Source organism: Silene latifolia, chromosome Y (genome assembly GCF_048544455.1).
Source record: "Silene latifolia isolate original U9 population chromosome Y, ASM4854445v1, whole genome shotgun sequence".
Taxonomy (NCBI): domain Eukaryota; kingdom Viridiplantae; phylum Streptophyta; class Magnoliopsida; order Caryophyllales; family Caryophyllaceae; genus Silene; species Silene latifolia.
In genome coordinates, this window is record NC_133538.1 from 192,061,494 (window position 1) to 192,085,451 (window position 23,958).

The following is a 23,958-nucleotide window of genomic DNA, read 5'->3' on the forward strand; positions in this document are numbered from 1 at the left end:
GTGCTATCTAATTGTGAGGTTTTGGAGCCATATGAAGCTCAATTTGTGACAGATTTCATTAAAGAACACCCAAATGTGAACAGAGAGGATGTTTGGCATAAGCATGAGGATCAATTTCCAGCCTGGTTTCGGAAGCATGTATGTAAGCTAAATATTCAAGATGATGTGATAAGAAGCTTGGCTTTGGGTCCTTCTCGAAAGGTTGTGACGTGGAATCGATATTCAGTTAATGGGTTTAAGTTTCAAACATTTAACTATGGCAAAAGTAAGGCTAAATGCAACTACGGCGTTACTATTTCTTCTCTTGATGGCAATGAATATTATGGCATATTAGAGGATATCTTTGAGTTGTGCTACAATGGCCGGGATCGGAGTTATAAAACCGCCTTATTCAAGATTCAATGGAGGGATAATTCCGTAGCTGGAACGAGAGTCCATAATCGTTACAAACTCGTGGAAGTGAATCATACTCGAACCTACTCTCAATATGACCCATTTATACTTGCACAACAAGCTCATCAAGTTTATTTTGCATCTCTTCCGAGCACAAGTAATGATAGACAACAAAAGCAATGGTGGGCCGTTTTTAAAACAAAGGCACGATCAGAAGTTGATACATCTTTTTTCCAAGAAGAGGTTGTATCAGAAACAGTTTTGTCCCCAGTTGATCATGATGAAATTATTTATGCAAATGAGATAGAAGCGGAGGAGGAGTTAGAAGAGGAAGAAGAAGAGAATGATAAGGAGAGGGATGGGATAGAAGAGGGGGAAGAAGAAGAAGAGGAGGAGGAAGAAGAAGAAGAAGAAGAAGAAGAAGAAGAAGAAGAAGAAGAAGAAGAAGAAGAAGAAGAAGAAGAAGAAGAAGAAGAAGAAGAAGAAGAAGAAGAAGAAGAAGAAGAAGAAGAAGATGAGGATGATGATGATGATGATGAGTAAGAGAAGGTATTGAAAGTATACATATCAAAATTTGGAAACAATTATTAGTGTTTTATTTTTTCTTTTATACCTGTTTATTAGGTTTTATTTTTTTGTATCTTATCATAATTATCCTGTAATATTTGCTAACACTTTTTATTCAATTGTAGTATACATGGCTCGTGGAGGAGGTAGGCAGCGCGGAGGCTATAGTGAGGGAGGTAGTAGCTCCCGAGAGCAGGAGGAGGACGTTGACCGTTCTACTACGGAGGTGAGTGAGGAGGAGGAGGAGGTTGCTATACCCCGATCAACTGACGGCAGGATGATCCTTGATCCGAATGGTCTTTGGTAATTTTTTATTCATTCTAGTTTGTAATTTTTTTATTTAGTAATAAATGACTTTTTTTAGACATATGTTAATTATACATTATTTTTGTTTTCCTATATAATTATGTTTTTAACATGTCTGATTTCAGGTTTAGAAGTCAAACAGTTGTTCGTGGTGTGACTAATAGCACCCAAGAGAACATGACACACGGCGTAACTTGTTGGAGTAACGCTAGTGATGAAGATAAGGAGATGTGGTTCAACAACTTCCGGGTATCTATTTATAAAATATATATTATTAAATATAATTTATTTATTCTAATTACCTTATTATTAATTTGTTTCTCATCCATGTGTTTACTTTTTGTAGCGTGTGTTCTATTGGCCAGCCGACCTTGAGCGCCTAGTTTGGCAAACGTATAATGACATTGGCAAGAACAGGCTAAGGGACAACATGTATAAGGTGTCTAAGAGGAAGAAGGCGCCATCTTTCATGAAAGGTATTTAGTTTCTTTTAATACCCGTAATTAGTTAAAATTCATTACATATTTTGAAACTATATTAATTAATAATTGATATTTTATTGATTATAGGTTCGTCATATGAGGAATATACCAAGTACCGGAACAGTCCTGAGTTCAAGGAAGCATCGGCCCGGAACAAGATCAACAGGAAAGGAGGAGATAAGGACGCGGAAGTTGAGCCTACTCATTATGGAGGGTCTCAATCTTTTCATGATCGTGTGGTGTTAGATGTAAGTTATTTGTTTTAGCTTTTAATTTAATAGTCTTCTAATTTAATTAGTCTCATTAATTATCATGTTTGAGTAACAATTTCCTTGTTTTTTTATTTCCGGAAGACCAAGAAGAATAAGGGCAAGGTACCCACGATTGTTGCTCTCTTTGTTGACACTCACGCAAAGAAGACAGGCAAGGGCAAGTTGATCCTCGCGAAGGAAAAAGATCAATAGTTATATGTAAGTGTCAAAAAATAAAAAATTCGTAGCTTTTTAAAGTATATGTTTTATCAATTTTTAGATAAGTAACCTCTAACCATTAATGTTTTATCAATTTTTTAGGAACAATTCTTTGTCCGTAGGAAGAACAACCCGGAAATTGATGACAATGAGCTATGGTTTGATCTTGTTGAGGGGTTCCAAAGAGGAGATGTGTATGGAGCCGGGTCGGCAAAGGAGATTTTCTACCCTCCTACAAGAAGAAGAGGGTCAATTTCCTCCCAACAACAACCTTATACCCCAAGTGTCGTAAGTGTGCTCCAAGCTCAATTAGCCGCCAGGGAGATACAGGATGCCGAGAGGGAGAGGCGGGATGCCGAGAGAGATGAAGAAATTCGGAGGATGAAGGAGGAAATGGACCGGATGAACTCCTTCTTCGCCAATTGAAACACTGGGTGGCGCCCGCAACCAAAGGATCCTAGAGATCCTAATTATGGAGGTGGTAGTGGAGCAGGAGCAAGTTTCCCTGTTATGTAGTTTTTTAGAGAACATGTTATTCCCGGATAATGTTAGATGACCAAAACTCGTAGTTGTGTGTATGGAACATGATTTTCTTTATCAAGTTTGGTTGTGTTGGCTTCCCATGTGTTCTCTGCTGGAAGTGTTGGTTTATTTGCAGGTTTTTACGTATTTGGCTAGGTCAAAAACGATTTTTAGGCTAAAAAAAATGTAAATTTGGCGACGGATACTGGGCAATTGGCGACGGGAAACCGTCGCTAAGCTTATGATCATGAATTAATTTTAGGGTCATTGGCGACGGGAAATAGTGCAATTGGCGACGGGAAACAGTCGCCAAAATGGCGACCAAAAACAGTCGCCAAAATGGCGACCAAAAACCGTCGCCAATCCCGAAGATTTGGAGGTGACGTGGCTTGAAAAAAGGCGACTAATGACAGTCGCTAAATTGGCGACCCAACACAGTCGCCAATTTTGGCGACGAGTTTCTGTCGCCCGCTTTAAAAAAATTCCGTCGCCAAAATTGGCGACGAAGTCCTGTCGCCAAAAGCGACTAAACCTAGCTACGAAGTGCGGGCGACGGGCCTTAGTCGCTTTATTCTTAATGACGACTGTTCTCAGTCGCCTTATATGTTCGCCAATTACCTTATTTGTTGTAGTGTTTTGACCCATTTGTTGTGCTTTTGTGTGTAAAATATCTACTTGTACTTTTGTCCATTTTTGCTTTCAATTGTAGCCTTTAGATTTACTTTTAGTTGTGTGGCTAAGATGTAACTTGAGCATCTATTTAAAGAGCTCTCAACTTTGTAAAACATTCAGATTTGAAGTTTATGAGAAATGAATTTATGAGGTTTTTGAAAACCCTTTCTTTAGTTCTTTGCTTTGTGCTTGAACAACCTTCATTACTTAGTGTTTGGAGATGAATTCTTTCCATTTGCTTAGTGCTTTGGAAGAGTATTATCCTGGGCTTAAACATGCTTTGTGATATTGTTTAAGTCATATCGTTCTATCTTTCACACAAATAAACCCTCCAAAACAGCCCCCAAACCGAAAGCAAACAACACAAAAAAATAGCTTGTTTTCACTCCTAAAGCAACAGTCTGCCTGACTGTTACTTTTGTCATTCGGGTCTTGTAATATGTCATTTGTTAGTTGGGTTTGTTTTGGATCGTGGCTCTTCCTCCCTTTCTCGTTTGCTCCTGCCAATGCGAGGGCGAGGACAAGCCAAGTGGTTTCCGGGACCGTCCTATCCTTAGCCTGGTTTTAGGCTTCTTTTAATGTTATTTTTGTGTCATATGTAACAGTCTCGGGTACTGTTACTTTTGTTGCTATTTTATTGAGCATTTATGGCCTATTTTGGGCTTATTAAGGACCACCTCTTCTTATTTTACTTCATCTCTCTTCACTCATGGTTGTTTTTGTGTTTTTGTTGTAGGTAGGGATAATGAACTCACACTTCTCTCAACCCAAGACTAACATAAAGGTGGAATTGTGTTATAACCTGGCTCTGGTTACCAATTTGCAGTGTAATACCCTAGGACAGTTACTATTCCAAGGTAGAACAGGCTAAACTGGATGACTCCTTGGATTTTTGGTCTGATATATTTATGACCTTAAGCTCCATAGTAAGGCACAGGACACTTCAGATAATAATTTAACAAATTTAAGATTCAAATTCACAGCAAGTCACAGAATTAAGACTCAAACTTGAAAACAACACAACTAAATGAATCCACAGCAGTGCACAGGATTGACTCAATTATGCCAACAGACATTGTTCAACTAACTACAACAAAGCACAAGTCAGTTAACAGACCTGGACTCAAACTACAGCAATACACAAGTTTGAAAGTTGAGAGAATTCTCAAGGTTTAATTTTTCATTTATCAAAAGTCTGCTGAATCCAGTAGAAGCCTGGTCCTTATATAGTCCAGCTTTAGGTTACAATTCTGAGTTTGATTGATCCAAGGGCTACAAATCCATCTAGGAAACATATAACATAAAATAAATATATTACAAAAGGGAGTCAACTAAAGCAAGGTAAAATCAGAGGTGAAACAGGTGAATGTCAGTCCCCTTTGTCTTGTTCTGGTGCAGGCTTCTTGTTCTGATGTAGGTCTGTGGTGGTGCTCTTTTTAGAGTTTCAGAAACTCTAATTGTCTTTGTTGCTTTGCAAAAAGATGCTGGACAAAACTGCATCCTTCCAATTATCTCGAACTTCTCACTTTAGCCTTTATCTGAACAGTTAAGGAAATGTGATAGTGACATTGATAGTGACATTCCTCCTACTTCTCATCTGCCTTCTACTTGTTATTTGGCTGCTAGTACTGAACTAACTAGGCTGGATTAGCCCTGGATTTTAGCCTCCTGGAGTTTAGTTGAGGGTTCTATCAGCTCGCCAAGTAGGCAGCTGATAGCTGGACCTTGTCATCCTCTTAAAAGCCTGATCATTGCCTGAACTGGAACTTGGTTGGCCCTGGTCTAAGCTTGGACTAGAATCAGCTGAGCCCTGTATGTCAGCTCCAGCTGTATTAACTTTAAAGAAGTTCATTTAATCCTAGTTGAAAGTTCATGTGTGAACTAATAGGAATGTCTAATTGATTTAATTCGTATTCTACAAATTAATTAGGTTAAGTCTATCAAATTAATGATTTAATAAACATGATACAAAAAGCGTACACATAACTAAGCCTCATGTGGCACGTGAATCAAGACCGACACAACATTATTTGAGAGCCACGTTGACCAGGAAGAGGATTAAAAGATCAATACCCAAGTACCGATATTATACTCTCAAACTCTTGCCATGTAAGAATTAATTACAATAAGCAAATTTATTATTGCATAATAAATCAAGCAATTAGTCATATGAATAATTTCGTAATAAGACATGTGAATATAAGACCAAGAGATTTAAGCCTTACTGGCGAAAAATCACGAAGCAATGAAGGTACAATACGATTGATTAACATACGATTTAATTCTAACAATTTCATTATTAAATTAAATCCATAACAAGTCATTGAATTTAGCATATGAATTTCATTCAAATAACTAACTTGATTTAATAAGTCAAATGGGGTCGTTTGGTTACCCACTAAAAAATACAGGAAGTACAATTCATGTGAATTGAAAAATGGGTAACTTGTTTGGTTACCCCAATTCACATGAATTGGAACTTCCCATGAATTCTAATTCCTCCATAATGGAGAAAGTTGCTTACCTAGGTCCCCCTAGGTAAGTGGGAATGCTTACATGAATTGCAATTCCTATATGCAACCAAACAACATTTTCAAATTCATGTGATCTTTCACTACCTAGGCAATGGAAATCCCTGCATGTAACCAAACGACTCCAAAGATTTCAACTTTAAACAAATAAACGTATCTATTTCATAGATCTATCATAAGATGCTCATAATTAAAACATTAATCTAACTAATCATGTGATAATTGATCAAAACATGATATAATCAAAACAATTAAACATGTTAACATACTTAAACATGTGATTAACAAATTGACTAACCCTAATCAGCATATTAATCCCAACATAGACATCATAAACATAATTAACATGTGATAATTAGCATACGTTAATTAATTAATGAAACAATCGATAATTAACAACATGCTAAAAAAACGTGTAAGAAAAGAGAGAAAGGAGAGATTTTGCACCCTCAACTTACATGTAAAATGGACACTACCCGGGATCATCGTTGACGTTTTATGAACAAAACAATTAATAACAAAACAATTTTCGAAATAACAATTTCAAAACACTCGATTTTTGTGCACTTTGTGCAATGATTTTAAAACTTAGATTATGACTTCCTTTCATACTCAAATTTCGTTTTAAAAGATGTTATGGAATTCTGGGATTTCAAATTTAAAACTAAGACAAAAAACAGAAGTAAAAAAGGTTTTGAAACAACGAAAAACAAAGGAGAACAGGGGCTGCCTAAAATAGGAACACGGGTAACGAAAGAGCAAATCGATGCTCAAATCTTTACCAATGCTCGTGTGTGATGATTAAGGATGGTTTCTGGGTATGAGAGGGGTAGGGAGTATACTTTTTATGTGAGGTGTTGATGCGAGAAGCTAGGGTTCGATGGGTGTTCTTACGTATGCTTGATGTCCCTTCTAATGGAGAGGAGAGGGTTGTATTTATAGTGAATGGCTTTAGGGTTGCTCTAGGACTCGAAATATATGATGATGGAAGGTATCTACAGATTTATCTTGGAGCTCAAGCAAGTTAGAGATCGAATCTAGGTTGGGTTAGTGTCAAGAAACCATCTCAACCAAAAGCTTAAGCTGATGGTTGAAGTTCCTTGATTCGTTTTATATTCTAACACTCCCCCTCACACGAAGGCCCTTTTTTTTTCTTTTGGGCTTGAAGTGTGGGTGCAGGCGGGATTCCCTGGCCTGTTCTTATTATCCACTTTAGAATAGAGGGGGTGGGATTCGAACCCGTGACCTTTTGGTCACCAGGCTCTGATACCATGTTAAGATTATAGAGGGGGAAGGAATTCATAAATGATAACTGTATTATTGAATGATGATGTTTTACATTGATATGGTGAGGTATTTATAATACCTCCCAACTTAATGGCAAACCCTAACCCTAATGGCAAACCCTAATGGTAGTTGGGCCTAGTATAGGCCCAATCTCTTAATAGTTAGGCTTGGTTTAGTTAACTTGGGTTCGGATTTTGTTGGGTCAAAACAGGGGACATGGGTCAGGGAAAGAGTATGGTTTGGTGCGTGTTTGGGAGGAGAAAAGGGAAGGATGGTGAGTGTTGCTATGGGGGTTCGAACCAGTGATCATCAGGGGGCAAGGGCAGCCCAAATAGTCCTCAAAAATTGTGTCCAAGAACAAACCAAAATGAGCCTAAAATCGTTTCAAAATAAAGCCTAAGAAACCGCTCTAAAATTAAATTTTTCAAATTAAACAAAAGCGATAAATGAAACGTCACACATTTTGATTTTCCAAGTCAATGATAGTAAACTTCAATTTAATTCAAATAAAGCCTTAAAACAATTTATTTCCGAATAAAGCTTAAAATTCGAATTTAATTCAAAATTGATCATTTTATCTCTAAATTCATAAATAACTAGTTGAAAAGCCCGTGCGATGCACGAGGCTCTCATTAGGATCATCTGTATAAATATATTCTATTGTTGATAAAAGAGGTTCAATTATGTTTAAATCATTGATAAACAAAAGTTTGTGGTTGGTGTAGCCGTTTAGTTGATCATCAATGCACTATTAGTGCTTCTAGCATAGAAGTTTTTTCATTTAGTAGTTATCATTTCCGTTGTGAAACATCAAGTAACATGGTAAAAGTATGTAATTAGTTTTTCCATTATTGTTATAGGTATCACTGGTTTTAATTAAATACAATAGTTATCTCCATAAACATAGTGCAACTCACCAAATGAACCGCTCTTAATAACTGAGACAGACCTTTATGAATTTTGCAAATTATTTTAATCTATAATAACTACGTAAAACTAAATGGTGTTACGTAAAGCAACAAGTATCATAATTATAAATATTTAGTGTGTTTAGAGAAAATGTTAGATCTCCTATAGCATAAGTTTACCTTGACTATCTACAATTAAGAAAGTGTTTTGCTCTTTATATACTTCTCGTAAAATCAAATCCATACTGAATTCCAATAAATTTAATAGTCTCTAAACAACAGTACACAAATATATGTGATTCTATTACATAGAATGCATAAGGCTCCCATTAGGATCATCCTTAACAATATGCATATTGAATGTTCTAAGAATTCAAACGTTGGTTTACATTGTCATGGTTTGGTAGTAGAAGTCAACTAAGTTGATAAAAAAAGTCCAACTATGTTGAAATCGGAACACAAAAAACTTTAGGGTTGATTTAGTTGATTATTGATGGATCATCAGTCCCTTTAACATAAAAGCTACTTTTTTTTTGTATTAATTATAACAGTTGTATAGCATCCGAAGCGACATCAGTTGAATTATGTAATTACTTATTTTTATTGTTGTATGCACCACCGATTTTAGTTAATTTAAAGCGTCATTCCCAAAAATGTGGTTTAATTCCATAAAATGAACACGTGATAACTGAGACTGGTTTTATAAGATTCACAAATTAGATTAACTTACAACATTTAACAATATTCCATTTTGTAAGTACACGATAGTGTAAATGTTGAATGGTGCTACGCAAAACAACGTGTATCTCAATTATATATGTAGCCTGTTTGGTGGATTTTTGTTAGAACTCTAAACGATAAAAATTTGTTTTTGACTATCTACCATTAAGACTGGTTGTTCCCTATGAACTTCATAAGAAATATATAAAATACGAAATCTAATTTTTTATATGTGAGATATATTTTTGAGTGAATTAACGGTCAAACTTTTCAAAGTTTGACCTCCAAACAAATAAATCAGGAGTTTTGTGTGGATTGGAGAGAGTAGGATATTAGGATACTACTCTTAAACTCGATTATTTTTAGATTAATTCTATTAAAATTATAACCCATTTTTTTATTTGAAATGTTATTTATTAAAAAAATTAAGTCTCATTATCTTACATTTTTATTTACTGTTCACAAATTCTCATTTATGATGAACATATCCGTCGCAAGCTTGAGACAGGTCAAGTACTACTCATATGGGTAGATAAGAAAAAAATAGAATGCCTAGGGAGTATCAATCTGTTTTGTCTTATCTACCCACATGAGTAGTACTTGATCCGTCGCAAACTTGTGACGGATCGATATACCCGTCACAAGGAAGACTTGGTGTCTACTCTTTATTTATAATAACAAAATGAACAAATTTTTAAAAAAGAGTTTCAATTTTAAGAAATGGCTTCAAATTACTAAATATATATGTACAATCGTTTCACTTCTTAACCAATATATATGAGTTTGACCTAATTTATTACGCTAAGGAGTACTTTATATTCAACTAAACCCATATGAGATACTATACCTCATAGTTAACCATTAAAAAAAAGGACTATTTCCACTTTGCTGCCCTGAAGTTTAGCCTAATTTCACTTTAGTCCCCTAAGGTTTGCATAATTTCACTTTGGTGCCTTGAGGTTTTGACTACTTCCCACTTTAGTGACCTATACATAACAATCTTAGTATTTTATACTCTCTCCATTCATCTTTTATCTTCTCACTTATCTAATATATGTGGGGAGTATTTTATTGAAATGGAATGGAGGGAGTACTAAAAAAATATTTTGAATATAAAGGCATTTTTTTTTTTTGCAATATTATGTTGATTATACTATTTTGTAATTTGTATGCAGTTTAATATCCAATTTTGCACTTTATTTTAGTGAAAATGTAATTTAGATAAAGGTTGACTATTATATGTTTGAGGTCACCAAAATGAAATTTTATTCAAAACTCAGGTTACCAAAGTGGGAAGTAGTCGAAACCTCAGGACACCAAAGTAGAATTATGCAAACCTCATGACACTAAAGTGGAATTAACCTGAAATTCAGTGTCCAAAATGGAAATTTTCCAAAATAAAATAAAATGAAAAGCTATAGTAAAAACTATTGTACTTTTAAATATACAATCAGTACATTACAAAGTAATAACTCTAATAACCAACAATACGCAAACCGCGGTAAATAATTAAGTGAATAAAAACACATAGATGAATTGGAATTTAGAAAGTAAAAATTGATGTAATCGCATAATTTTGTATATTTGGCAATTCAATATAGTTTTAACGTCTATTATGGATTTGATATGAATTTGAAATCAGTTTGAAGAAAAAATTCGGTGATATAATAGTAGATTATATATAATTCTCACAATTTTTCTATATATTTATCGTACACTGATTTATTCATAGTTAGCTGGTTCTTGGATTATTAGTCCCGCATAAAATCATAATTCTTGACTATTTTCATTTGTATTTAATTTGTTGGCTCATTTGACAAAATCGATATGAGACTTATTTAGTATTTATAAATGGTAGCTCAAATGTTTTTAATCTGATGTGAATATTATTAGTAATTTAATCATACACATTTGATACGGTATAGTAAATTAGTGTTAAAACTATTTGATGCCATCGTTGAAGTTGTTTATTTCTACTATTGTCATTGTAGAAATTTTTCTCTGCCAAATGTTAAGTAAATGTTAATCTTTACTTCTTTTTTCCTTTTGACATGTTACTTTTTCCTGAAATATTTTTTTAAAAATAAAAATAAGTTTTGTCCTAAGGTTTTCGTAAGACATTACGGGTTTGGTTATAATTAACAACTCGTGTAAGTTTTAAATATTCAAAAAAAAAATTTAAATAAAATTATCTATGTTACTACACGAGTTTTTCTAAGTAGTTAAAATCGAACAAATTAGATTTTTGACAATATTTTTATTTGTAAGAAATTAGGATCCTTTTTTTCCTCACAAAGATTAATTGTATGTTTATAAAATATATAATTTTAACACTTTTATACGTTTATTATATGATTTTTTTTGCTTTATAAATGTTTCTAAAATAAATATTCTTTATAGAGTTATTTTTCTATTATTATTTTAGTAAATAATTGATAAATTATTAGATCCACTTCTATTAGTATTATTTTTCTCATAAATTATTAGATTTACTTCTATTAGGATTACTTTCTCATAAATTATTAGATCTACTTTGATTAGGTTAATTTTCTCATAAATTATTAATAAGAAAAATCTAGATCTACACTTATTAGGAATTCTAAAAAAGTTGGACTCTCTAATATCGCTCGAAAAGTTTCTGCTTTATATATATGTATTGATTTAAATTTCATTTAATTTATAAAAGCCGTCAACTAGTACTTGCTTTGCATCACAAAATGAAATCCATTAATGAGCGGTGCCAATAATAACATGTGTCCTATCATCATCGGGTGTTGGTCAGGATTTCTGTAAATTCCAATATCGACAGATACGAGTATCTACACAATGTTCTCGAAAGAAATGGACTAAGTTTCAGTAGTTCCTGCCTGGATACTGTTTCCTGATTTGGATCCGTTTATGTGGTGAGAAAATGTTTTGAGTAAGATGGCTAGCACACTTGAAAAACCCTTGTTTGTAGATTTGCCCACAACATTGTAATTAGAACTGTCATCATCTATCCAGAAGCCTTTAGCAAGACATTCCCAGGTAATTAGGACTATCACCATCTCGGTTACTCGAGGTAGTGAATAGCAAAGATAAACAAACCAAAGTAACTTAATTAAAATTCCCTCAAAAGGTTTTATTACAAAGTTTCGAAATAATAAAATGAATAAATAATTATTACAAACAGCGGAAGAAATAATAATTAAAGTTTCTTTAGTCAACTAAACTATGTGCTATACTAGACTCCAGTGAAGGTCGTCATCTCATGCGCCATCCCTGTCCCAGCATCCAGTTCAGCTATTAAATTATTTGTTTATTTTAATCTGCTCTCCATTTAACCGGAAATTATTAACTGGATCAATACAGGCCACCATCAATTATAGCAGGTGACAATTTTACTTTTGACATGAGAAACATAACACCTTGTGGACATAGGCCACCCGCACACTGGTCTATGGACGTAACGGTGCTTCGAGCAGCCACGTTTGGTGACGTAGAGATGCTATCGGCCGGATTGCTTTAGATCGGACGGTTTTATCTCGGTGAAGGTCTCGAGACGATGCAATCATGTTAGGAGTCGCCACCAAGCAATTGTGGAGTGCTTGGACACCGTTCGAGATCTACTTTATACCTTGGTCAAACAAAACATGAAGCGGTACTTGACACAGATACTAAACATAAGGACTCGTCCCTATTTAGTATTCTATATCTAGAATGACTATCGTTGCCATGGATAAGATCGTCCACTATCCAAAGTTTCTTAGTAAGGGGTGAGGGTACGTATTGAGAAGCCCTTTAATCGGACACATAATCCCCTGTTTTAGCGGCCTCTACTGATCGATCGTGATTGCTAGTAAAAAAAGTTGATAAAATGGGTTAAATGCATGTGAAAGTTTGCTAAGTCGGTTGTTTATCCAAGTATCAAGCAATTGATGTCAAGTTGGATTTAAGTTGATTTGCATGCAAAAATGGAAATTAAATATCCATTTACCGAGTTAGGTTATGGTGCTTAACACGATCCATATGTTTGAAAAAGTGTGTTTTAAATGACAAAGTGTAAAATGTAAACTCGTCGATCTGATTTGTCATGCATTCGGGTTAACCGTAATCAGGATCGTCCTAGATGGGTGCCAAAAGGAAGCAGAATAGTGTGAGGCATCCTGATAGAGGTGCGAGTCTATTGGCGTGGCCAAAGGCCCTCCTCAGATTTGTGAAAGTTGGAATAAGCCTTCTGGATTTGCAAAAGGTTGTTAAAGCCGTTTTAAAATGTTATTAAAAATTGATTTTTTGTTGAAAGGGTCGTTAATATAACACCCCCACTTATCCAAGAGTATTGAACCAGGCATCTCAGATAAAAGATGGTGTTTCCATCTCCGTTACCTAAGGCAAATAGTACAGAAACTCCAAATCAAAGGTACTTTAAAAAAATAAAATAATGAATGGTAAGCATAATTGTCCGCATTGGACTTACAATACTCGTGGCCTAAACGTGCCATAAAATAAATAATGAACTAGTTTAAATAATTTACAAACCAATAAGTGAGTCCACTAGTAAAAAACATGTTTAAGTCGAAAACTAGGTCATGACACGATTCCAGCACACTCGTCCCATCCCCATCAATCATCTAGCAACAACTATACCTGTATTAGTCTGTTCCCATGACGGATACAGACATATAAGACACACAACACCCAAAACAAGTCAGCCTCAACAATAACGGACAACATCCGAATAATATAAAATAGACAATGATATAAATACGAAGTCACAATGCCAATGTCTCAACAATAAGTCACAAGTAGCCTGTTATCGAGGCTCTCAGCCAAGCTCAACCACACCATGTGAACTAGCCACGCCAAGTCCAGATCCAGGGCCAACTCCGAACACCATGTCCTGCCTGTCCTATCCAAACCAAGGTCCACGGCTCTTCAACATCCTCGTGTCTGGCCTATCCAAAACACAACCGTTCTCCCAACCACGTTGCCAATATAACACTAGTGCCAATAACTATAACCAATAACAATATAAATGTCAATCATAAGATTTTTCCACAATGCCAAGTTCTATTTGATAAGTGAACAATAACGGAATGCAAGCCAGTGTAAAGTGCAACTAGGTGTGAGCAAATTTAGGTCCGGACCGGAAAAATGGACCGGACCGGACCATTTGGTCTGGACCAAATCCGGACCGAATTATTTTGGTCCGGTCCTCGACCCTCATTTTTTCAAGGTTGGTCTTCGGTCTGGTCCGGTCTAAGACCGGTTAATTTAGGTCCGGACCGAATGGAGTAAATTTCATGTTTTTAATGACGCAACATTAAAATATTATGAATCAAATTAATATTTTATCTTCAAAAAACATTATAAATTACTATTGTCAATGATTTTCATAACAAAAGTCGTCTAATTATTTAAATGCATTTTATTTAGAGGAATTAAAATGTAATTATCGTATACGAAATAGTGAAAAAACTAATTTTAGGTCCATTTCGGTCCAAGACCGGATCGGACCAAATATTTCGGGTTTGGTCCGGTCCAAGACCGAAAGTTTTAGGTCCAGTCTTCGGTCCACTAAATTTTTATTTTCGGTCTTTGATCCGGTCCGCTTTGGTTTTCTTCGATCCGGTCTTGGACCAATTCTCAGCCCTAAGTGCAACAAGATAAAACTAGTTTTTGAACCCGTGCACTGCACGGGTGGAAACGAAAAGTATTATTAAAAGTAACAACTTACATATTTTTTGGATTTAGTAAATTATTAAATTTTAGAAAATTTCACTTTGTCTACTACCCATACACTTTTGATACTATGATTTTTTTTATTCGAAATACTATGATTTTTTCCTCGACTTTTGATAAGTTATTGACAAATAGTCGAAGTAGGCGACTGAGGTAACTTAGACTTGTCCAAATTGAGCGAATCTGAATAACCCTACCCGATACCCAAATTCAGGACCAAAGCTTGATCTGAACCCGAATTGTGTAAAACAATGGATAAGTAACTCCTTATATGAAACTCCGTTTGTCCCACTCATTTGTTTGCTTATTCTATTTTGGGTTGTCTAAATCATTTGTGTGCCTTTATATTTTAGGAATGCCTTTGATAAGCAATTTGATACTCCACACTCAATTTGATTAACTTGTTATTTAATATTTGACCCCTCCTTTTTTCTTGCCATTTGTGTCCAAACCAAAAACAAACGAATGAATGATCGAGACGAAAGGACTCAAGGGAGTATGAAACTTCATATTTTATTTACCGAATTGTTATTACCCAAACTGGAACTATTGCAATGCGACACATGTTATTTTCCTACCCCGTTGACGTATCAATGTTTACGTTCTCATATGCATCTAAGTAAAGATGTATAAAATGGTTTTCGTACCCTGTTGGCATATCAATGTTTACGTTCTAAATTCTAATACCTCGTCTTAAACTTAAAACGGATCAAATAAAATACATATGACAAAAGCATAATATCTAGGGATTAATAATAAGCTTGTCCGATCCATCCAAGTACGGTGTTATTTAACCCCATCTTAAGAAATACCAACTATGCATTTATAATGTGAAGTATCAAAATGGTGGTAAATACAACCATAATTTTTTGTGAATTTCTACGTCATTGGTTAGTGTTGTATTGTCACTTGTGTAAAATTATATGGTACTTCTAGATATATATTTTTAAACCAACCTTAATTAGAGTAACTGCAAGTTAAAAGAAGTATTGTGAAGAGTATATTAGAGCACAAAAAAAGATGAATCAAAGGATGATTTAAGTAACATATAAATTTATACGAATCCAATATTAACCTCTATCTAACTCGTCTCCAATAAATTGTTCAATCAATTTGTGTTAGTTACATTTCTTGAAAGATACTCTCTTCGTCCAATTCATTTATTTTTGTACATTTGAATAAAAGACCTCTCACAAATAATATCAAAGATAAAGAAATGATTTTGAAGGAGGAGTAATATGGAGTACTCCAGTCCAATCTACTCATTGGAATATTAGTGGGAAATGAATCCCTTTTTGTCTTTTAGACATTAATGAGGATAATCATAATTGGAATAATCATAATCCAAATCATTTTGAATGAATTTGGCCAAATTAATATGCCAATTTTCTAATTGGAATAATAACACGGGTGGTATGAAAAGTATCATTAAAAGTAAAAAACTAACATATTTTCTTATTTAGTACGGCGTAAATAACTAAACTTTAGAAAAATTAATCACCCTTATTTGTCACACACTGTTTATAAGTTTATATATGTTGCTTAATTTTATTCGAAGTACTCATTTTTTTTTCCTTTGATTTTTTTACTTATGAGAGGTAAAAAATGAAAAAAATGAATATAAAATTAGTGTTGATTTCATATTTATTTATCACGCAATATACATTTAATTATACTCATTATTGTATTTAAGATTTTGAACTCACTCGGTTATTTTGATACATCGGGCGATAGTCATCTTAATTAAAAGTCTTAGTTATTGGTTATGATCGAATTAACAAAATTACATATCAAATAATAATAATATATTCAATTTAATTTGACTAACAAATGCCAAAATTTAAAAAATAAAACCACATGAATTGATCGAGTCTAAATTATTACAAATAACCGATATTCAATAATCATAATTTATTAAAAGTTATTTCTTATATTAAAAACTCCAACAATTATCAACTCCATAATTATTTAACATTGATTTGTAACTCACCTGACCAAATTTTTATACCAGACCGTTTCTTTCAATGAATGAATGATGATGCTCAAACCTCCCTTAGATTCCATCTTTGTCTCGAGACGATGAAGTATCAGGTTATAGTGTATATCTATAATTTATCTGTCAGCAAAAATGTTATGTCAATGAATAAAATTGATCGATGTTTCTGGTTCAATAGACAATATATAAAGTAAACAAATGATTGAGATAAATAATATAAAAAAAAATTAAATCATCAAAAGCCATTATACGTACAATCATTTTGGCCTCAAACTCGACACTGAAACTACAACCCATACACTCGTAAATTATTCAACGAAGCAGCAATCGAATCGTCAAGTCCCTAGAAAATTGAATTACAAAGTAGATATTAGATAAAATATTTCAATCTACGAAGTAGCAATAGAATTGTCAGGTCCTAGAAAATCGAATTATAAAATAGATATTAGACGAAATATTTTAAAATAGAGTATGTAGTATTAAAATCAAGAAAAATCATTTACCAAAGGGAAGAAGATAGGGGGTTGAGATATTCTAATAGTAGAAGGTAGGTTAATAGATTAATTATGATCAAACATTATATGCAAATTCCTTTACGCCTAAGATTGTAAATAGTTGACCACATCTTGTTCAACTGGGTACTCATTTTAATTTTGAGAAGATTGATTTTATACTTTCCATGAATGCGGGCTTAAATCTTGGATTTATTTATTATTTACATTTTTAAATAATTTTAACTAAAGATTTGTTATAACTGCTATAAATAGATTAAGTATTCAATGTAACTATTAAACTCGGAGTTGACACGTGGCAAAATTTCCCAGCAAATGACATGTGGCAGACTGGTTTCTGCTTTAATATAATATATGATGCCAATCTAACACAAATAAGGCCAACTAGACATAAGAACTTTCAATGACACAATAGTCACACAATGCCACGGCCTAAGGCCCATACAATGATCAACAACTCAATTATTCAACATTTAAGCAACTAAACCATTAACCAAGACAATTAGCACATAATGAAACACGGCAAGTAGATGTTGAGTAGCTAGCCTACCTTTGTGCAATTCCAATCTTAGCAAATCACAAGCACTAGAAAACTTCCTCAACAAAACCGTCACCTAAACAAAATAAGTAATATACAATTACTAACTAGTCTAAATAAATTTAGTATACAAGTTAACTAACTATGAAACCAAAATGGTGAGCCCCAGCTTAGTCGATCAGCCCTGACATAGTAAAAATAAATGCAAGAAAGTGGAAATAAATGAATAAATGAAACATGCTTTTCACAAGTCCTCAACAGGTCAACAACAACCAAGTATCAATTTACTATCTGCTACTGAGTTGCTTGTGTTCAACATCTCGCTAGCACACTTACCAAACTACCTATGTCCCCAAGGTGTCACGCGGGTTCAGCCTAGGCAGACAAAGCAGACCCTTTTTTCGTCCAAACAGCCAGCAACAGCCTTACACCAACACCACCATACTCACCCACATCAACCACCCTACACAACCTTACACGGCAGCAGCAATAGCGAGCCAACACCCAGCCATACACGGCTTAAATCTGTGTTAGGCAGCCCTCCAACACAGCCCCTTAGGCCCTTACCACCCATACAACCATGTATAAGACGGTCTTAAGATGAGGTGTAAGACGGTATAACAATTCAACACAACAACTAATGTAGTCCTATGGTTCATACAAAATGATTATAGGCCAACAACCCCCTCCCTTGGTCAGTCACAACCACATAAAACCGTCTCAACAATATATAATTAAAACCCCCAATTATCAAGGCATAGAGCATACTAATTAAGCTACTTAATCGAATTTAAGAGATTAGGACAAGTTTACTTACGATCTACGATGAAAAGAAACTAGAAAATCGTCTCACAATCAGCTCGAAATACCTCTTTTGCTTCTTCATGTTCGTGCGTCGCCTCTCGTCTGATCTCTGTAATTTCTTTTTTTTTGTTTTGTTTATTTTTAATGTTATAAGGTGTAAGTGTTAAATGTAGTGCTCCAGAATTAGGAAAGATTATGTTTATGTTTGTTCCGGGTGTAATTCCAGAGCAGTTTCTTGTTACCACCCGTGCTTGTAGAATGACGTCTTTGACTGAATCCTTCTTTCGGTCTCCTGAAACGATGAACAAACTGAGGGCTCGGCTTTGGACCGAGCGAACTCACTCCGACGCTCAAGTCAGTAAACTTAAAGAGATAAGTTGTTGTTACTTGGCGAAGTATATATTGTAGAGAGATAAGGAAGATATTACCAGATGAATAGTGATTCTTAGGTTAAATTGTGGATCCTCTCCTCAATGAGAGTTGAGGAGTATTTATAGACTTTCACCTTTTGTCGCGTAGTGGCCAAGTGGCTAGCGGAGTGGAAAGACCGATCTACCCTCGGCCGAGGGACCCATGGCAAAGGGCGGGCCCGTTGACTCGCCGCCGAGGGGTCTTGGATATGAGTTCGCGGTAGAGGCATGAGAGACAGCCGACAGTCTGCGTCGATTAATTTGTCTAAGTCGTTGACTTGCTTGTGGATATCTTTGACCTTGCTCAATATGTTGACTCGGTCATTGGGTGCGAGAATATGCCCATCAATTTGCCCCAGGCGTAGTCTATATGCCGTGGTATGGGCTCCGATGTGTGTTGAGCGTATATTCTGCGTAAGTAAAAATTTTCTTTCTCGGCCTCTTCTACCTCGGCTTGGTTCTGCTTAGGCCGTACCATATCCCCCTCCACATGGATGTGTAAAGGGCATCCGATGTGGAAAAGAGAGTGATATTTGGCCGAGACCGGGTTGAGAGTGTCGGTTGTTTTTCGATTGCCCCACGTGCTACCTAGCTTGGTTGATCATGTGGCGGCGGAGAACGGATACTTAGGAATTTGTTGAGGAAGATGAATAGGCAGAGAGATATGAAGGGGCGTGTTGAAGACGCTTAGTCACTGTTGCATTGATTGACGTTCAACTGTTGCAACGATTGACATTCCGTGGTTGCATGTCCGACACGTGTACATTGTTGATTGGCCGACGTTTCATTTGTACTGATTGGTCCTTCTTCATGGGCTTTCCCTATAAATAGGCGAGTTAGTCCACGAAATTGGCCACCAATTTCATTTTCTCTAAAATTTTCTTCTCTCTAAACTTTCAAGGGCTTCTTTCTCTTCTAATCTTCAAAGTCGTTACTTCGGCTAGTGCTTTTCTTCAAAGTAAACAAACAAATTTTTCTCAATCTCTTATTTTGTTAATTGTTGCTACCATGTCTTCAACGATGCCGGACCTAGTAACCGTGCGCAGGGGTTCCCGTTGCGTCTTGAGGAGGAGGAGATACTAGACGCCATCCCGATAAGGTCTGGGGCCCTAGGTCTCCTTCTCCCGAAGTTGATCCAAAAGCTTTGGAGGGTTGGGAGGATGATGATGATGTTGATGATGACGATGATGATGCTGATAGGGCTCGTCCTAATGAGGGGAAAGTACATCATGGATCACGGCGACCCTTGTAAGGTGCCCGACCGTGCTTGGACCCATAAGTTTGCGGTATTCCGTGAAACACTTTTCGAGGGCCATTTCTACTTCGGCGGGGGTACAAAATTGTTATCCCCGAGGAGGGTCGGGCGATCATTGCCCTCCCGGGTTGCACCGGCGTATACATCCGGCACTGGAGATGCAGCTCGGTTAACGCTGAATGATTACGTTATGGCCATCATTAGAGCCATGAACGTCGTCGTGGGGCACTGCACCCGTTGGCTATTAGAACCATAGTCGGCTTTGTCTGGCTCTGTCTCTTCAAGGGGAGGTCCCAACGGTTAATTTATTCCGTCGGCTTCACCACCTTCGCCGTCATTTCCTGGCCGCGTCGGATGAAACAGCGTGCAAATGGAGCCGGTTACGTCTCCGTTGATAAGCTTTCCTCCTGCAAGGATCGGAAAGATCGGTGGGTGTATGTTGAGGTGGGATGACTATCCGCCGGTCCTTCCAAAGACAAGTTAATTTGCGGTGCGAGACTAAGGCGGAGCATGACAAATGGGTCACCCGGAGTAAGCTTAAGATGGACGCCAGCAAGGTCCCTCTTAATGCGGATGAAAGTGGCGATGAGGCTTTTGAGGCGGACAAGAGTGGGGTGCCGAAAAGATGGATTCCCCCAACGCAGATCATTCTTCGGGATGAGCTGCTCTGCCATGTCGGCCTCATACCGGCCCTAGCACGGGGTGAGTGGGGTCGGTGTGAGGCCCATCTCTGCTCTCAATGTTTGTGCTTTTTGAATTTTGATTTATTTCTTCTACTTAACTCTTGCTTTGTTTCCTTTCGAGACCACTTTGGACCGGACCTATACGAGGATATCCTCCAGGAGAATGGGGCTTGCCAAGGACAAGACCGTTGCTTGATTTGCATCCTAAGGCTCTAGCCGTGATCGCGAGAACGTCGTAGAATGATCTCATGGATCGGCCGGTGAAAGGCTTGAATGTGGAGGCGGCCCGGGCGAAGGTTGCTAGTAACATGCGCGTCGACGCGGAAAACAAAGTCTTCGGCGGCGGACGGCGTCGACATCGATTCCACCTCCCATCCCTTGATCCGAAGGAGACGGTGGTGATCGTTGATATCACCAATGGGGGGGACTCCGATGCGGCGGGATCTCCCCTTGTTCGTAAGAGGAAAGAGCCCGCCCCGCGCTCATCGCTTCTCTTTGTTGCGTGCAAGGAAATGCGTCCTCCGACCAAGAAGGCCAAGCATGGTACGGATCTATCCCGTGGCTCGGACTTAGCGGTTCATTAGGCGTTCGATGACGAGCTCTCGGTATGTCCATGTATGTTGACACGGATGCTTTAATTGAATTTTTGTAGATCAACCGCTGCCGTCTACCGGTCACACTATTGAACGGCGTGCGAGAAGAAAAGCTGCGCAGGCAAGTGGTCAAGATGCCACCGTTGTCACCTCCTACCCTCAGCCTACCCCCTTACAGATTAAGTCGGAGGGCCTAAGTTTGGCCAGGTTCTTTGTCGAAGTGGGTTGATATGGCGGTGCTCTTATTGTGGAGCAAGAGAAGGCCATTCTGAAGCGCCCCACGGCTCGAGCGGCTCAGGCTCGAACTCGACGCTGCGAACAAGGAAGCCGAGAGGGCCAAAGGCCGAGGCTGCGGAGGCGTCCGTCTTGAGAAAACTCGGGGAGGACGCTGAAAAGGAGGTCCTTCTTTGAGAGAGCCAAGGCCGAGGCTGCGGCATTGAAGCCGCTAAGCCGGCTTTGGAGGGGCGTGACCTCGTTCGAAGCACGCCGACCTTTATGCTAAACGAGAGGGACGAATGGAGGGGCATGTTTGAGGCCCGGGGGAAGGTGGTTCGGAACAAGGATGCTATTATCGCCCAAAGGGAGGAGGACATTGAGACGCTCCAAACCGTTATCCTCCCTAACATGTGCGCCCAATCACGGACTGGCCGAAGAAGTTTGCCCGGGAAGTGATTGGGAGCTCTTCCCTCTTGATGGCTCCTTTCCGTGGGACAAATTTGACGAGCTGTTTGATGACAAGCTCGAAGCTAAGGAGAAAGCCGCGGAGGAGAAGGCCAAGGAGGAGGTAAGGGTGAAGAAGGAGGAAGAGGTGGTCGCGGAGAAGGGCCCTTCTTTGAGAAGACTAAGGCGGCCAAGGAAGAAGCCGAGAGGATGAAGGCGGAGGCGCCAAGAAAGCCGAGGCCGAGGTCTGAGGAAGCCGAGACTGCCAAGACAGACACGGGTCGCCCATCAAAGATGATTTGCTAACTGATGCGATGGCAAGCAACAGGCATAGGGAGACGGGCGGTCGTCACGGGCTCACCCGACGTCTCGGATAGCTTCAGCTGTTCGGGAGCCAATTATTAAGCCTTTCCTCCCTGCCATCTTTTGGCGCTTCAAATGATATGTCTGTAACCTTTTGCTTTTCTTTTCCTTGTTTTTGTAAAACTTTGGTAGGTTGCGTTTTGGCTTATCCCTATGGGGACGGTCGTCGTCTGTATTCTCCTCACTTGTAACCTGTTATCATTTTTAATAAGAGTTTGCTTATTTTGCCTCTGGCTTGGCCGAGGTCTTTTCTTGTCTTCGTCTGAGTTGTCTTCTTACGTTATTAATTGAGCGCTTCTTTTGTTTCTACCTCGGCCTGGCCGAGGCAGTTTAGAATGCGTATCTTAACTGTGTTTAAAGTTTTTTTAAACATGTTAGCGTATCGACCGTTGTGTCCCCTGCCAGGCCTTCGGTTGGCCGAGGCGACTAGGGGTTACGGCGCGACAGCGTTCGTATCTATCAACTCCGCTGGTAGTGACTGTCGTGGCGTCTACTTCTTGGGGTGACTGCCGTGTCGTCTACTTCTTGCTAGTGACTGCCGTGGCGTCTACCTCTTGGGGTGACTGCCGTGGCGTCTACTTCTTGACAGTGATTGCCGGGACGTCTACCTCTTGGGGTGACTGCCGTGGCGTCTACTTCTTGATAGTGACTGCCGTGGCGTCTACCTCTTGGGGTGACTGTCGTGGCGTCTACTTCTTGATAGTGACTGCCGTGACGTCTACCTCTTGGGGTGACTGCCGTGGCGTCTACTTCTTGATAGTGACTGCCGTGGCGTCTACCTCTTGGGGTGATCGCGTGGCGTCTACTTCTTGATAGTGATCTGCCGTGGCGTCTACCTCTTGGGGTGACTGTCGTGGCGTCTACTTCTTGATAGTGACTGCCGTGACGTCTACCTCTTGGGGTGACTGCCGTGGCGTCTACTTCTTGATAGTGACTATGGGAGGGGAAATGAACACTTTGATGGAGAACTTGGACGATTCTTCATTAGATATAAACATGTGTCGGGGTGCCCACAGTTGTCTTGGGCACCTCCGCCGCTATACAAAGTATTTCTGAGATTGTCGGTGTTCTAATGGCTCATCAAAGGCACACCCTCCATGTCCGTCGGCCGGTGTGTACCCGACCTCATTTCTTCAACCACTTTGTAGGGACCTTCCCAGTTAGCCGTCGATTGCATCCATGAGGTCGCCCTCTGTTGAAGGATGGGCTTTTCCCTTTCTCGACTTCTTTGCCACTTTGAGGATTGCATGTTGCACCCTCCGGCAGATATCTGGATGTTGACCACCTCGTCCTTCTCGTCCTTGGAGACGAGCTTATGCGCTTCCCCCGGGTTCGAGACATACATCAGTGTCAGGGCCCGGATGGACATCACTGCGTCGGCCTCGCTCGTAGTGACTCGGCCTATGAGAACGTTGTAGGGCGGACGAGCCGTCAATGACCACGAACTCAGCTAGAACATTCTTAGCCGCATCTCCCTCGCCGAACATCGCGGCAATCGATCAACCCAAGGGGTACAGTGTAGGCCGGAAAAATCGTACAACGGATTGGTGCGGGGCTCAAGTCTT

The 23,958-nt window shown here is 38.2% G+C and overlaps 1 protein-coding gene and 1 long non-coding RNA gene across 3 annotated transcripts; one reads left to right on the forward strand and one right to left on the reverse strand.

Moving 5' to 3' along the window:
* The first annotated feature begins 1,090 nt into the window (after positions 1-1,090).
* Positions 1,091-2,212, forward strand: LOC141629694 (uncharacterized). The gene is made up of 5 exons (XM_074442664.1): positions 1,091-1,263; positions 1,392-1,515; positions 1,613-1,742; positions 1,836-1,996; positions 2,102-2,212. The coding sequence occupies exons 1-5, from the start codon at positions 1,091-1,093 to the stop codon at positions 2,210-2,212; spliced, it is 699 nt and encodes a 232-aa protein (XP_074298765.1).
* Positions 2,213-13,295: 11,083 nt separating this feature from the next.
* Positions 13,296-18,555, reverse strand: LOC141627355 (uncharacterized). Of its 2 annotated transcripts, none has more exons than XR_012536921.1 (3): positions 18,443-18,555; positions 17,638-17,701; positions 13,296-13,851 (listed from the first exon to the last, which is right to left on the reverse strand). It is a non-coding gene; the product is annotated as an uncharacterized LOC141627355 (long non-coding RNA). The 2 variants fall into 2 exon arrangements; XR_012536922.1 differs by lacking the exon at positions 13,296-13,851 and adding an exon at positions 16,836-16,918.
* Positions 18,556-23,958: the final 5,403 nt, after the last annotated feature.